The sequence below is a fragment of the Crocodylus siamensis genome, chromosome 13 (genome assembly GCF_052110815.1).
Source record: "Crocodylus siamensis isolate JL-2025a chromosome 13, ASM5211081v1, whole genome shotgun sequence".
NCBI classification, from domain to species: domain Eukaryota; kingdom Metazoa; phylum Chordata; order Crocodylia; family Crocodylidae; genus Crocodylus; species Crocodylus siamensis.
This window is the reverse complement of record NC_143407.1, coordinates 6,890,498-6,905,695: the sequence shown is the minus strand read 5'-3', so window position 1 is coordinate 6,905,695 and position 15,198 is coordinate 6,890,498. Positions and strand designations below refer to the sequence as shown.

Genomic DNA, 15,198 nt, shown 5'->3' with positions numbered 1-15,198 from the left:
AGGGGTGACCACCAGGATCTGGGGGAACGTCTGTTCACCAGAGCGCCCCAAGGGATGACGAGGTTGAACGGTCACAAACTCCTGCGAGACCGTTTCAGGCTGGACATAAGGAAGAATTTCTTTCCTGTCCGAGCCCCCGAGGTCTGGAACAGTCTGCCAGCGGAGGTGGTTCAAGCACCTACACTGAACACCTTCAAGAGCAAATTGGATGCTTATCTGGCTGGGATCCTATGACCCCAGCTGACTTCCTGCCCTTTGGGCAGGGGGCTGGACTCGATGATCTCCCGAGGTCCCTTCCAGCCCTGATGTCTATGAAATCTATGAAACTACTTTTCCCCCCTCCTTTTTTAAAAAAACAAGAATCTTTATCATCCAAAAAAGCCTAGTCCAAAACCAACCAAAAATAGAAATTTTATAAATATACAGTGTCTATATGTACATACATTATACACAACAATGCCCGACAGGGCTGAGGCTGGCACAGACAGGGCTCTTTCAGTAGAGATGGGATGGGAAAAAGAAAGGTGACCTTGATTCCTGCTGGTGGATCAGATCCAGAGAAAAGATTTTACCTGGCAGTGCAGGTGGTATGTCAATCCCAATCCTTGTCCACCTGAAGTCAAGAGCAAACCAGAAGTTCCCTTCAGAAACCAATTCATTCAGGGGTCCACAGTGAATTCTCATTCAGGGACTGTTAGGTAGGGGTGTGACATCACTATTAGCTATAACACCAACTGCTTTTGGCCAAGGAGGTATTCTGAGTGGATGAGGTTTCTAAAAGGACTGTGCAAATCCCAGCACAGACTTTCTACCCAGGATCTTGGCCACAGCACATAGAGAGTCTTTGTCTGCCTCCCAAAAGCAGTCTTATGATGATACTTGGTGGGAGTGAAGATGCTGGGGTGGTTTCTTCTTCACGTTACCAGCAGGCCCTGGTATCCATAAATGCTGCCCCTTTGTTGGCTGGGTGAACAGAAAGCCTCTTCCATACATGGGCAGCAGAGGCCAATGCTGCAGTATGTATCATGGACTGATCCAGGTCTCCTAAGGCAATATCACAAACTGTTCAAGGACTCAACATACTGGTTATCAGCACTGAGGGAAGGGAGGGTACACGTAAGTAACAGGAAAGACAACAGTGAAAGGGTAACACCATAGATACTAGCCTGTAAGGAGAGAAGGAAGGGCATAGACACATTGCCCTCTGGCTTCTGCTTCCCTGCCCAAATGCTCAACAGGCTGGGTGTTAGGGAGCCTGAGAAAGTCCTGAATACTTCTAACTTCAGTGTAAAGATGGAATTTTCCAAAATTGAGTTGAGTGGGATTGAGATTTTTCCTACTTTTTGCCCCAGAAACTGCATTTCTTACCTATACTGCTTGGGGACAAAAGGTCTGTGCTTTGCTTCCAGCTCCTACTGACTGAAGTTCTTGTGTTCTCCCCCATTTTTTTTTTCTGTTTACATACTCAACCAGCTGTCTGATTTTCTTCTGTCTTGGGCAATGACATTTTTTGGTGTAGCCAGCCAAAACTTGTGATGAATTCATGTATCCATGCAACTGTGATCCCTGTATTGGGAGTTAGAACCTTCTATGCTTCCAAGAATAATAATCAATTGATTAATAAGGGAGCCTGGAGAGGTCAGGCAATTTAAGTGAACTGTCTTGACCTCAGTGCAGCATTTTCATCTATGAACAGGAGATGTGATCTCTGCTGCTGCTGGAACCATGCATGGAATTGCCTTGTGACTTACAACTACATAAATCAAAAGAAAGCTCTTTGGCACTGGGCAGCTCTCTGGTTGACTGCATATAGTTAATTGCAGTGTGGACCACCTATACTGAGCTCTCTTTAATCAGTCAAAACTGTGCAAGCCCATCAGTACTTTGCTTGTGTAATTGCTAAGTGATAATGAAGTAAGGGCCTCTACAGGCAGGCTTAACTGCTGACTTATCATTCCTTGGCCACTGATCATGATGAAACTAGTAATATTTTTCCACTTGAAAAATAAAGGCATCAGCACTGAAAAATGAGGTGATTCTAGCAAAACAGAAGCCCTGTATTTCAGCAGGAGAAAACAGGCCACGCTATTGATCTCATGGACTGTCAGTCGACTGGTTTTCATTTCACATTTCAAGATGCAGCAGCTTTCAAACAGCTGGTGGAATCTCAAAGGAACTGTATTGCATTGAAAACAACAGAACTGAAAGGTAGCCTGAAGTGGCTGCTAGATCCTGCTGTTCTGACTGCAAGAAAATAGTCTAAGTGGAGAGGTATGAACACTACACTACGCACTTTAAAGTGCAGCTTATAATCAGAGAAGCAAACATGAAGTGGCGGCCTTGAGGGCTATATTTATTCTTCTCTCCTTCGCTGATGTATGCAATCAGTTTACCATATAAAAGTCCTTAGTTCTTGAGTTTATTCTGAACTGCCAACATTGCTAATAGCTTAGGAACTGAGAATCCACCTAAGGTTTTCTGCCTCTCATCGTATGGTCTCCTCAGAAAATAAGGCCTGAAGAGTAAAAATCAGCTGCTGCTACGTAAAGTTGTTCAAAATCCAGCACCATAGCTGAAAGATGTGAGGATGATCACCTTGGGCTTTGGTCAGATAAGTGCACAAATAACGTGGGAAGACACATAAGCAGTAGATCTGTGGAGTAAAAAGGGACCCACTTCACAGACCTGCTGGGTCAGAAAGGATGGAAATCAAATTCCTGACTGACCTGCAATAGTATGAATGATCTCTGCAATTTGCTGTTAAACACCAGTATAAGCAGGACACTTGCAAGTCTCCCTCCTGTGCTGACACTTGTCAAAGCCTGCCCTGATGCTCCTGAACAGACAAATAGGAAATAGAGCCAAACCAAAACCCAATCCAGGAATGGCAGACTCCAGATGTCAAATTCATGTCCCAGTCTTTGGACAGCCCAAACTCTGGGAAGTTTTTAAAATCTGGCACTCTGCTTCCAGCCAAATTTCGGGTTCAAACAGAAGTTCTACTGAACAAGATTTGAACCCGGCTTATGCTCTCTCTCAGCTGGGAGAGACTGTCTTTCACGGAGTCTGTAAGAGAACCGTGAAGCCCAGGAGTCCCTGCATTCTGCACAGTCCGTTAGGAAGCAGCAACCAGTGAAAATCCTTTTGTGCTGCTCTTCCTAAAGTAAATCCAGCCCACAAAGAAGAGGAACATCACATCTGGAGCAGATGGGCTGCGTCTGGTCTGAAGGCTGGTGGTCTACAATGATAGCTACCCCTTCCGCGCTGGCCATGCCAAGCCAACGGGGAGAAGCAAAGGAGAGGGAAGAAGGAAGAGAGAAGCATGGAGTTGGATCAGTACAAAATGATCATCTTCCCTTTGCCATTCAACCCTCAGTAGTAGAGGACACCTCCCTGGAACACAGTCAGAGGAGAACTGGTCTCCCTCCTCCATGCTGTCAACCTGCCTCAGCTCACTTCTTCCGGCGGATCTTGGGTTTCTTCACGGGCCGGAGGTAGGGATTATCAATCATGTTCTCTTCTCCATTGCGGCTGCCAGACAGGGATGTATTTTGCTGCAGCACCGATGCATTCTCCTTCTCAGTGCCTGAATCATCCTACCAGATAAGACAATAAATAGGCAAAGTTAGGACAAAGCTCTATAAGGAAACATGAACTGTGGAGCTTGCAGACAACACACCAGCTATGACAAACAGGGTATAACCACGAGCAGCACAGAGGAGGACAAGCCCTGATTTCTAACAGAAGCAGGTCACTAGGAGAACAGCACAAGATCCCAGGGAAACACTCCCTCTCTAATGCTGAAGTAAGAGCATCATCATATTCGGGATGCAACTTCAATGCCCACGAGGCTCTGTGCCATCAGCCAAACCATGGTAAAAAACAAGGGCAATTTGTCAGCCATTTACACCAGTGCAAAAGGGGTATAAATACTCCCCAAATCTACCAAATCTTGTAGCCCCTTGATCCAAGTGGAAACAATGCCCAAAGGAGCCAGGCAGAGGAGAGTCCCACCCGAAGAGTCAAGGTGGCCCTGAAGATTTCCAAGGCTCTGAGGTGGGGCATACCGTGCTCATATGGAGGGGGAGGTTCTCTGTGTCTGTCTGGTCATCTTGCTCGGACGAATCCGTTTCTTCCATCTGCTGCATCTCCAGCTCCGAGGGGAGAAGAGCCGTCAGGTATGGTATTGTGAACGGTCTGGCAGCAATCACTAGGGGAAAGAGAATGCAGTCAGCCCCACAGGAGATGTTTCTTGATTAAATTCATGTTACGTCTGAGACAATGGGTAGCAGGAAGGAAATAAGCAATAAATGACAAGATCAAGTTTCCTGAGGCACCACGTGCCCAATTATCAGAGGAACTGAGCACACGTAGCTCCTACTGGCTTCGTAAGCTGCTCCACGTCAGCGCTTGCAAAAGCCAGGCCCAAAGAAGAGATGCCACTTGCTGAAAGCAACCAAGTGGCTTAGCCTAGATTAGAACCAGAGTCCTGGCACACAGCACCCTGACCAGACAATACCCCTCAGAACCGACAGTCCTTTGGTTAGTCTGGGACTCAGGAAAACCAGGTTCACTTCCCCACTCTGCCAGAGACCACCTCCCCATCCCCACAAGAAGCCTTCAGAAATCTGAGCCTCAGTTCTCCATCTGTAAAATGGGGATAATATTTCCCTACCTCAGGGATGCTGGGAAAAAAATCCATCACAGAGTCTGTAGTCATGGGAATTGTAGAAATACCTACAAGGAGTAGCTAACCATTAACACAGTGTCTGGCATGGTACATCTTTAGGTCGCTCTTACATGGAAACGTGCTGACATCATCCTTGAAGAGACTCTGCGTCTCTCCCGTCTTTGCCATGAAGCGAGTCAAGGCCCGTTCTACATCACGCCTCTGAGATGCTGCCTTTTCCCGCAGGACCTGGTAATCCGAAACAGGCTCCCGGTATGTCTGTTGGTAAGGGAGGGAGAGAACAACAAGAATAAGAAGATTTGGGATTGCAGGCAGTAGCCCTGTTACACGCTTAACGGGCACAGTCAATATCATTAGGCTGTGAACAATACACATAAACCAAAGCAATGCAATGGAAACCATTCAGCTTGGAAGGTTTGACATCCATGAACCTGCAAGTAAGGGTGGCCCAGGGAATTTAAAACAAGCCCGGTGATGAACAGGGCCAGACTTATAATAAATTACTTATATGCGATAGATTCCTGTTCCCATAGCTCCAAAGCGACAAGTGGCATACTTCATAAAGCCTCTCTCACTCACTGGAGTTTTGATGTAGGTGTGAGGATCTGGGAACTCAGGGAAATGGCTGGGGATGTGCGATGGATGAGGTTTGTTCTGTCCAGCTGTCAGGGCTTTGGGAGTCACAGGCTGATTTGTCACAGGGGCTGCAGTTAAATAAAACAAGATCACTCATCTTTGCTCAGCCAAACACTCGGCGTAACGAGACATGCCATGCTAAACTGATCTGATACCTGTCCCAGCAGACCTTTTAGAGTATAACAGGAATAGACCATTTCCGAAAAGCAAAAGCCTTAGATTGCATTACATATCACACAGAAGAAAAATCATTAGTTTAAACTGTCAGTGGCCTGTATTCATCCCATGTATGAAATACGTGAGCAATAATTAAAACCAGCTTGAGAAGTCCAATGGGCACTGAGAACACGAGGGTAACAGCACATAGTTTGGCAAATGATGCCCCAATCCTTTACACTGGTTACAGAAAAATCTAAATCTAATTTCTCCCAAGTGTGTTAGGCTCAACAGACCTTTGAAAACCAGATGCTCTTTGGATGCACACGGAGGGGCTGACAGAGCATGGAATACGTGAGCGTTCAAGCACAGGTTTTGGAAGTTTCCCAAAGCCAAGACCTGCAGGTCCTCAACACTGAAAGAACATCAGCAGCTTTACAGTCACTGAATTACTTGTGCATGCTTGGGTTCCCTTACTGGAGTCCTTAAAAACATTAATCAGTTTTACAGTTCTGTTTGCTGTTAATTTCAGTTCATTTTGCCTTTTGGTTGTAGCCCAGATACTGACCTCTGCAATATGCTGGGCAAACACTGGAAGAGAGGATTTTATTTGTTAAAATCGTTTATTTAAAAAAAATCCTTGGGACTGTTTTATTGATTGCTCAGTAAATCAGACCATTGTTTCCTATATCATTTTTTCAGCCAAATCTAACCTCATATGGCCCCTCTCGTTACAATTTCAATCTACTTTTATTGCTTTGATCTACTTATCTACAGTAGTTTGGGGCTGCACCCATTGGTTTCTTCCTTGCTGGAAGGATACCCGCACGTACGTGCAGTGATGACCATCCTCTGGGAGCGCTTGGCATATGCGGGAAGAGTGTCCACGTTGAATCCTGAAAGGCAGAAGGATAAAGTGAAATCACATCATGCCAGATAAAAGGACTCAAGGGTAAAGAAAGCATGCTGGGTGCCTGCTCGGACAGAAAACATACCTTCTAGGCCCATTCTATTTGAGATCTCAACCTCATGCTAAAGGTCTGTCAACGATGAAAAAGCACTCTCTCCACAACTCCCAGCCATCCAGTGCTACGCTGCAGTGCTCATAATCCAGGGATTGGGGCATTTTTCAACACCCCCATCAACTACAGGGAAGGCAATGCTGCAGCTAGGACGGGCAGCTGACGTCCAACAAGCCACGTTCTAATCCCACAAAAACTGAGGACAGGAGAAACACTCTCTCCCCATTTCAACTTCAGCTCCATGAGAACCACTGTATGTGCGTCACTCACCCATCTCGACCAAGGTAACAACAATATCCGAGAGGGTTGGCTGAGTCCTTGCTGTGTGTTCGCAGTAGGACTTGGCGCTCCTTCCAATTTCTGAAACATCTGGGAAAAGACATGGCCCAGAAAACTGATACGTGAAACAATCATCTACCAATATACAGCAGCCTAATTCTGGTTATGTAGTCTGGAGATGATCTTCAGAGATCCCTTCCAAGTACTTCAGAAAGGATGCAGAAATATTACTGCTTCCTTGTTTAGGCCTCTGGTTAAAAATGCAATCTGACCAGTAATGGCCTTGCAGACACACTAAAGATCTGATAACCTGGCAGCTTCCACTAAAATGCCAACACAGAACAATGTGTGGATCTAGGAGGCAAGCACATTAGTCAGAAAGCCGGATATGCATTCTCCATTACCAAAATACCTGAACACCTGAGAGTCTACTGTATATTTACCCTCGCATCTCTGTACAGTACTGCAGGGCAATTATTCCTATTTTACAGATGAAACCAGATGTCACAGATTTAGCTGCCCAACTCCCATTGATTTTTTCATGAACTCCCACCAAAGTCACTGGGAGGGGGACTCTGATCAACAACTTGCTCAAGATCACAAAGGAAGCTCATGGTGAAGCAAGGACTGGGGTGTAGGTCTTCCAAATAGCAAACTACTGCTGTAGCCACTGGACCATCCTTCTTGCCAGTTCCTCCACTGACACCAATGAATACAAGTGCATAAAAAACAAAAGCAACCAAGTTGGATGCCTAGCACAAAGTGTCATCTAAGTAATTAAGACAACCCAATGAAAAGCTTCAGCAGTGATCTCTTAGGCGTGTTAATGTCACCACATCTGAGCCACCCATTTGTTTTTCCAGCGAGATACCAGGTATTCCGACAAGGCCCCTTTTTTCTGCCTCTCCAAAACTCCACCGATGCCTCTAAATTTCACCTCTGTATTGACAAATAGTTTCATCCGTGCCACCAAACACTTACAGCTCTGCAACATTTCCGTCAGCGTTTCCACCGCCGCCTTCTCAGCGCTCTCAAACCCGGCTTCCGTCAGCAAGGAGCTAACCACCACCTGGAGGGTCCTCCTCCGAGCCAAGTAATAGTTGTCCGCGGGGGTTGTGGCGTATTTGCCACATGACCTCTGTGGAAACAGATTCCCCACCCCAAAGGAGCCTGTTAATGCAGAGAAGCCCCTTGGGAGTCCAGAGAGATGAAAAACAACTGCACTAGGTGATAGACAAGCCTCGCAGGGAGGGAGTCTTCCCAAAGCACCCAAGCATTGCCAATATAATTAATGCCCGCTTGGTCTCGGATCCCTTCTCCTGTTCCAATCTAATAGAAGAACAGCTTGGACACAAGCTTGGGGAAGTCGGAGATCATGCTGATTCTTCCGTACCATCCGCCCCATGGGACTGAGCAAGCCCTAGACCTGGGGCTAGGACACCCCCAGGTGGGGCAGCCTGCAAAAGGAACACGGCAGAGGCGGCACGGTGCAGCCGTTACAACCAGGGACAAGGAAGCTGAGCTCCCCACTCCGATTTAAGACACGGAACAGGTTCTTCTCGTCTCGCCTCTGCAGGTGGCCGGCCTCCCTGGATCAGCGGCTCCAGCTTGGCTTCCTGCTGGCGCGTCAGAGGTCCTGGCAGCAGCAGGGAGCTGCAGATGGCCATGCTGCCTTTCCCCCCAGCTGGGGGCATGCAACTTCCCCAGGGGGCAGAAGGGAAACAGAGGCACCCCCAGCACGAAGGGAACCCAAGCACCCTGCCCTTGCCTTGCCTTTACCTGCTGGGCCCTCCTGCCCCTGGTTCCATCCATGCAACTCCCCACCCTCCTCTGCCCCGCGTGCCAGGCAGGCGCTCCTGGAGAACCAGCACCATGCACTGTGCCTTTAAAACCAAGCCACATGACCCGCAGCCCACCCCTCTGATTGGCAGGAGCGGTGGCTAATCCTATCAAAGCACCCTTGACCAATCCACAACCCTGTCACAATCCCGCCCACCCCAACCCTTCAGCCAATCAGAGTTTTCCGCTCTTAGCAGCAGGCCTCGAGGCCTCCGCAGCGGACGGCCTCTATCCCCTGGGAAGAATTATTCGATTCCCCGCCAGCCTGGTCCCGGGGCTCGGCCGCTATTGGCGGGCCCCCTCCCCGCCGTTACCGTGCTCGAGCCGCTGGACGCCGTATCCGCCATCTTGGGCTCCAGCGCAGCTGTGCGCACGCGCGGCGGCGCGGAGCAGCTTGGGAGTTGTAGTTCCGGCCCTGGGCTCGGAGAGCAGATCGTGTAGGGGGCGCAGGAGCTGCCTGAGTGTGTTTGGAGCCCGAGCCAGGAGCCTGTAGCCCTTCTCATGAAGGCTGCTCCCTTGGGCATCCTCACAGGCACCCAGGACTGGTGCCCGTGGACTCTGGACCCTGATCCGGAGGCACCAGAACGCAGCTGACGGCACCCCTCCGCCAGCTGCAGCAGGAGGCAAAGCGCCACCTGGATCCGAGTGCTCAGCTGCAGGGACGAGGCTGGTTCAGACGCCCCGTTAAGAGCCGTCTGGTTCCAGGGACGGATCCGTGGGGTACCATGGTGCTGTGACACCCCGCTTTGAGCCGTGCTGCACCCAGAGTTTAACACCAGCCATCTGGTCGGGATGCACCCCCTAACTTCATGAATTCTTCTCATCTGTCTCCATGATTGGGCCCCCACTACAGAAAGGATGTGGGCAAATTGGAGGAAGTCCAGTGGAGGGCAATGAAAATGGTGAGGGGGCTGAGGGATAGTTTCATAGTTGGTCGGGTCGGAAGGGACCTGAGCAGATTATTAAGTCCGACCCCCTGCCATGGCAGGAAAGAGTACTGGGGTCAGACGACCCCAGCAAGGTGTTCATCCAGCCTCCTCTTAAAGCCCCCCAGGGTAGGAGCCAGCACCACTTCTCTTGGAAGCTGGTTCCAGACCCTAGCCGCCCTGACGGTGAAGTCGCGCCTTCTGATGTCTAGTCTGAACCTACCCTCTGCCGGCTTGTGACCGCTATTCCTGGTCACTCCTGGGCGTGCTTGGGGGAACAGGGACTCCCCCAGTGCCTGCTGATCCCCTCGGACTAGTTTGTAACAGGCCACTAGATCCCCCTCAGCCTTGCCTTGTGGAAGCCGAACAGGTTCAGGTCTCGTCGCCTCTCCTCGTAGGGCCTGCCCTGCTGCCCCCTGACCGTGCAAGTGGCCTCCTCTGGCCCCTCTCCATGCTGTCCACATCCCTCCTGAAGTGCGGTGCCCAGACCTGGATGCGGTACTCCAACTGCAGCCTGACCAGCGCCGCACAGAGGGGGAGGATCACCTCCTTGGACCTGCTCGAGATGCATCTGTGGATGCAGGACGAGGTGCGGTCGGCCTTCCTGACCGCGTCCCCACACTGCCGGCCTGTGTTCACCTTGGCATCAGTGATGACTCCAAGATCCTGTTCCGCCTCTGCACTGCCGAGAAGGGAGTTCCCCAGCCTGTAGGGATGGTGCTGGCTCTTCCTCCCCAGATGCAGCACCTTGCACTTGTCAGTCTTGAATCCCATCCTGTTCTCATCCGCCCACCCCTGTAACCTGTTTAGGTCCGATTGCGGCCTATTCCTCCCTTCTAGCGTGCCCACACCCCCCACATCTTAGTGTCGTCTGTGAATTTGAACAGGGTTTTTTTACCCCCTTGTCCAAGTTGCTGATGAAGATGTTGAACAGTGCGGGGCCGAGGACCGAACCCTGTGGGACCCTGCTGCCCACATCCCCCCAGGTCGAAAATGACCCATCCACCACCGCTCTCTGGGTGTGGCCCTCCAGCCGGTTGGCGACCCATCTGACTGCGTGGGTGTCGACACCACAGTCCCCCAGTTTCTTAATGAGAACGGGGTGAGAGACAGCGTCGAAGGCCTTCCGGAAGTCCAGAAAGACTACATCCACTTCTCCCCCTGCGTCTAAGGATTTGGTGACCTGGTCGTAGAAGTCCACCGGGTTGGTCTGACGGGACCTGCCGCTAATGAACCCGTGTTGGTTGCCCCTAAGCATAATCTCCCCGCCGGCCCCTCGTGGACATGCGCCAGGATAAGTCTCTCAAAAAGCTTACCCAGGACCGAGGTAAGGCTAACTGGCCTATAGTTTCTTGGATCCTCCCTCCCTTTTTTGAAGATGGGACCCACGTTGGCCCTCTTCCAGTCTTCTGGCACCACACCAGAGCCCCACGAGTGCTCATAAGGCCGTGCCAGGGGTCCCGCAATGACTTCAGTCAATTCCCTCAACACTCAGGGGTGGAGATCGTCCAGACCAGCTGATTTAAATACATCCAGTCCCTCCAGACATTCCCTGACTAGATCCGCCCTGGCCCTCGGCCTGGGTGTGCCTCCCCTGGGGCCTGAGGGGGGTCCGGTGTGGGGGCTGATCCAGTCCGTGCTCAGGAAAATGGAGGCAAAGAAATTGTTAAACAATTTTAACAATTTTAACAATTGGGACAGTTTAACAATTTTAACAAAAGGGGGACAGTGATCACCTAAAAATACAATTCAACATACGGCGTCGAGTGGGTAAGGTAACTAGTAGGGTGAACGTGCTGGACTTTAGGAAAGCTGATTTCAGTGAACTCAGGCGATTAGTGAAGGACGCACTGCAGAGTAGTAGTTTTGAAATGATGGGAGCCCAAGAAGGGTGGCTGTGCCTTAAGGAAACTATCCTTCGAGCACAAAGCGAGACGATCCCCGTGAGAGGTAAAAGAGGGAAAGGGGCCAGGAGGCTTCCCTGGCTGACCAGAGAAATCCAGGGCAGACTAAGGGCCAAAAGGGGAGCACATAAAAAGTGGAAACAGGGAGAGATCACCAAAGAGGAATATACCTCTTCTGCTCGTGCTTGTAGGGAGGCAGTTAGACAGGCCAAAGCTACCATGGAGCTGAGGATGGCAACCCAAGTAAAAGACAATAAGAAATTGTTTTTTAGATATATAGGGAGTAAAAGGAAGGCCCAGGGAGGAATAGGACCTCTGCTAAATGGGCAGAAACAATTGGTGACGGACAGAGGGGACAAGGCTGAACTCCTCAACGAGTTCTTCGCCTCAGTGTTCCTAAGCGAGAGGCACGACAAGTCTCTCACTGGGAGTGCAGGGAGGCAGCAGCAAGGCACCAGACTGCCGTGCGTGGACCCTGAGGTGGTGCAGGGTCACTTGGAAGAACTGGATGCCTTTAAGTCGGCAGGCCCGGATGAGCTCCATCCGAGGGTACTGAAGGCACTGGCCGACATCATTGCAGAGCCACTGGCGGGAATATTTGAACGCTCGTGGCGCACGGGTCAAGTCCCAGAGGACTGGAAAAGGGCCAATGTAGTTCCCATTTTCAAGAAGGGGAGGAAGGAGGACCCGGGCAACTATAGGCCAGTTAGTCTCACCTCCATCCTTGGCAAAGTCTTTGAAAAAATTATCAAGGCTCACATTTGTGAGAGCCCAGCAGGGCAAGTTATGCTGAGGGGAAACCAGCACGGGTTCGTGGCAGGCAGATCGTGCCTGACCAATCTAGTCTCTTTTTATGACCAGGTTACAAAACGCCTCGACGCAGGAGGAGGGGTGGATGTCGTATACTTGGACTTCAGGAAGGCCTTTGATACGGTATCCCACCCCATACTGGTGAACAAGTTAAGGGGCTGTGACTTGGATGACTGCACAGTCCGGTGGGTGGAGAATTGGCTGGAGGGTCGCACCCAGAGAGTTGTGGTGGAGGGGTCGGTTTCGACCTGGAGGGGTGTGGGCAGTGGGGTCCCGCAGGGCTCGGTCCTTGGACCGATACTCTTTAATGTCTTCATCAGCGACTTGGATGAGGGAGTGAAATGTACTCTGTCCAAGTTTGCAGATGACGCTAAGCTATGGGGCGAAGTGGACGCGCCGGAGGGCAGGGAGCAGCTGCGAGCAGACCTGGACAGGTTAGACAAGTGGGCAGAAAACAACAGAATGCAGTTCAACAAGGAGAAATGCAAAGTGCTGCATCTAGGGAGGAAAAATGTCCAGCACACCTACAGCCTGGGAAATGACCCGCTGGGTGGCACGGGAGTGGAAAGGGATCTTGGAGTCCTAGTGGACTCCAAGATGAACATGAGTCGGCAGTGTGACGAAACCATCAGAAAAGCCAATGGCACTTTATCGTGCATCAGCAGATGCATGACAAATAGGTCCAAGGAGGTGATACTTCCCCTCTATCGGGCGCTGGTCAGACCGCAGCTGGAGTACTGCGTGCAATTCTGGGCGCCGCACTTCACGAAGGATGCGGATAATCTGGAGAGGGTCCAGAGAAGGGCCACCCGTATGGTTAAGGGCCTGCAGGCCAAGCCCTACGAGGAGAGACTAGAGAAACTGGACCTTTTCAGCCTCCGCAAGAGAAGGTTGAGAGGCGACCTGGTGGCTGCCTATAAGTTCATCGGGGGGCACAGAAGGGAATTGGTGAGTATTTATTCACCAAGGCCCCCCCGGGGGTTACAAGAAATAATGGCCACAAGCTAGAAGAGAGCAGATTTAGATTGGATATTAGGAGGAACTTCTTCACAGTTCGAGTGGCCAAGGTCTGGAACGGGCTCCCAAGGGAGGTGGTGCTCTCCCCTACCCTGGGGGTCTTCAAGCAAAGGTTAGATGTGTATCTAGCTGGGGTAATGTAGGCCCAGCACTCTTTCCTGCTTATGGAGGGGGTCGGACTCGATGATCTATTGAGGTCCCTTCCGACCCTAGCATCTATGAATCTATAAGTTAGCTTTGTCATCTGGTGTGACGACTAGATTTCCTAGCATGTCTTGCAGGGGCCCCACATTACCCAGTACCTTCTTTTTGTCCCCTACGTATTTAAAAAAGGACTTGTTGTCCTTGATCTGGGAAGCTAGTCCCAGTCCCATCTCTGCCTTGGCCTTCCTAACTACCCCCCTACATCCCTGAGCAACCGCAGTGTCGTCCTCCCTGGGGATGGCCCCTCCCTGCCATCAGGTGAGCCTCCCTTTTAGCTAGGAGACATTCCCAGGTGCTTTTGGTGAGCCATGGGGGCTTTTGCGCTCTCTTGCCCCCTTTGATCTGTGCTGGGTTTACCTCCCTTTGGGCTTGGAGAATCGTCTCCTTAAGGAGCAACCACGCTTCTTGGACACCCAACTCCCCTCCAGGACCTCAGTGCTTCCCTGACTATTCTCCTTACCTCACTGAAGTCCACCGATTGTAGTCCAAGGCTGCTGCCTTGCTGCAGGCCTTTGCCACCTTGCGCTGGATGGTGAATCCCAGCAGGCGATGATCACTGTCACCCAGGTAGTCAAGCACCTGCAGCCCCCTCACCAGGTTGTCGCCCGTGGCCAGCACCAGGTCCAACAAGGTGTTTCCCCTGGTGGGTGTCTGCCACTTTAAGGGCTGAACCAAGCAGCCAGCAGGTGCTTGATTGCGATGGCCATTTTAGATCTCTGGCCACCTATATAAACAGAGCAGTTCACTGCTGGCAGGCCAGGCACAAGCATCACTTGGCTGCAAGGCTGCAGCCTAGAGGGAAGGGCAGGAGCTTGAGGGGGTGCTTTGGAGGCTCCTGGTCCTGGGCGTGACCTAAAACTGCACCCTGCCAGGAGTGGGTGGCCTGGTGGGGCTCTCAGTGGTGCGGAAGCCCCCAGGAAATGCCAGGCCACTTACCACCCTGGTGAAAGGTGGGTTGGGGCACCTTAATAACCCCAGCTCCCTCACCCAGGTGGGTGGTAGGACCAAGAAGGCGGACCCAGGTTAGAGAGTGGGCTATAGACTCAGAAGCTTGACTTAGAATACCCTCGACTGATCAGTGCTGGGACCAGGACCAGAATGGCTAAAAGGGGCCAGGGACCCACCGCGAGGGTTGCCCAGAGCTGAGGTCCTGGGGTTTCTGACTGGCCTTGGAGGTGAGGTCAGGGCCTGTGTGGCCAAAGGTCCCAGGGGGATCACACCCAAGAGGGGAAAGTGTTCAGGGAGCTAGGCAGCCCAGAATGAGGGCGGAGTAATCCACCTGATTGGAGGGATCTGGTTGGAGTTTGGATTGGAGGATTCTGGGGCCCAGTGTAGGGCTAGTGATGTTAACATCTGTGGATGCCATCTGCGAGGCTTGGGCTGCAGTGTAAGGGAGGAACGGAGCTGCAGATAGTGCCCCCTGGCATCAGGGCAAGAAATGGGCAGCCTCCCACCTAATTAATATCATAATTATATATCATCAAGGCACGGCAGGCGAGGAGGTGAGCAGTTGGCCCAGAAACAGGTAGGTGGGCCATTGGTAGACTGGCCCTGAGGAACCCCCTTGTTACAGGGGACATGGCTTATGAGGGGAGGCTGAGGGAACTGGGTTTATTTAGTCTGCAGAAGAGAAGACTGGCAGGGTTTAATAGCAGCCTTCAGCTCCCTGCAGGGCGGTTGCAAAGAGGACGGAGCTGGACTGATCTCAGTGGTGG

General features: G+C 51.1%; 1 protein-coding gene across 3 annotated transcripts; it reads right to left on the bottom strand.

Annotated features, from left to right (window-relative positions):
- Window positions 1-1,810: 1,810 nt before the first annotated feature.
- Window positions 1,811-8,997, bottom strand: TAF8 (TATA-box binding protein associated factor 8). Of its 3 annotated transcripts, none has more exons than XM_090026099.1 (8): window positions 8,937-8,997; window positions 7,765-7,921; window positions 6,775-6,873; window positions 6,316-6,378; window positions 5,270-5,394; window positions 4,801-4,948; window positions 4,068-4,210; window positions 1,811-3,596 (listed from the first exon to the last, which is right to left on the bottom strand). In XM_090026099.1, exons 1-8 carry the CDS (start codon window positions 8,967-8,969, stop codon window positions 3,453-3,455), a joined length of 912 nt encoding a protein of 303 aa, XP_089882225.1. In that variant the 5' UTR covers window positions 8,970-8,997; the 3' UTR covers window positions 1,811-3,452. The 3 variants fall into 3 exon arrangements, with proteins under 3 accessions (XP_089882225.1, XP_089882224.1, XP_089882223.1); XM_090026098.1 differs by lacking the exon at window positions 8,937-8,997 and adding an exon at window positions 8,563-8,673; XM_090026097.1 differs by lacking the exon at window positions 8,937-8,997 and adding an exon at window positions 8,352-8,541.
- Window positions 8,998-15,198: the final 6,201 nt, after the last annotated feature.

Coding starts and splice junctions, on each gene's coding strand:
- TAF8 (XM_090026097.1), bottom strand. CDS start 8,477: ATGCCCCCAGCTGGGGGGAAAGGCAGCATGGCCATCTGCAGCTCCCTG. Junction 4,949..5,269: donor ACACCTACATCAAAACTCCA/GTGAGTGAGAGA, acceptor CCTTACCAACAG/ACATACCGGGAGCCTGTTTC. Junction 3,597..4,067: donor TCCCCCTCCATATGAGCACG/GTATGCCCCACC, acceptor CTTATCTGGTAG/GATGATTCAGGCACTGAGAA.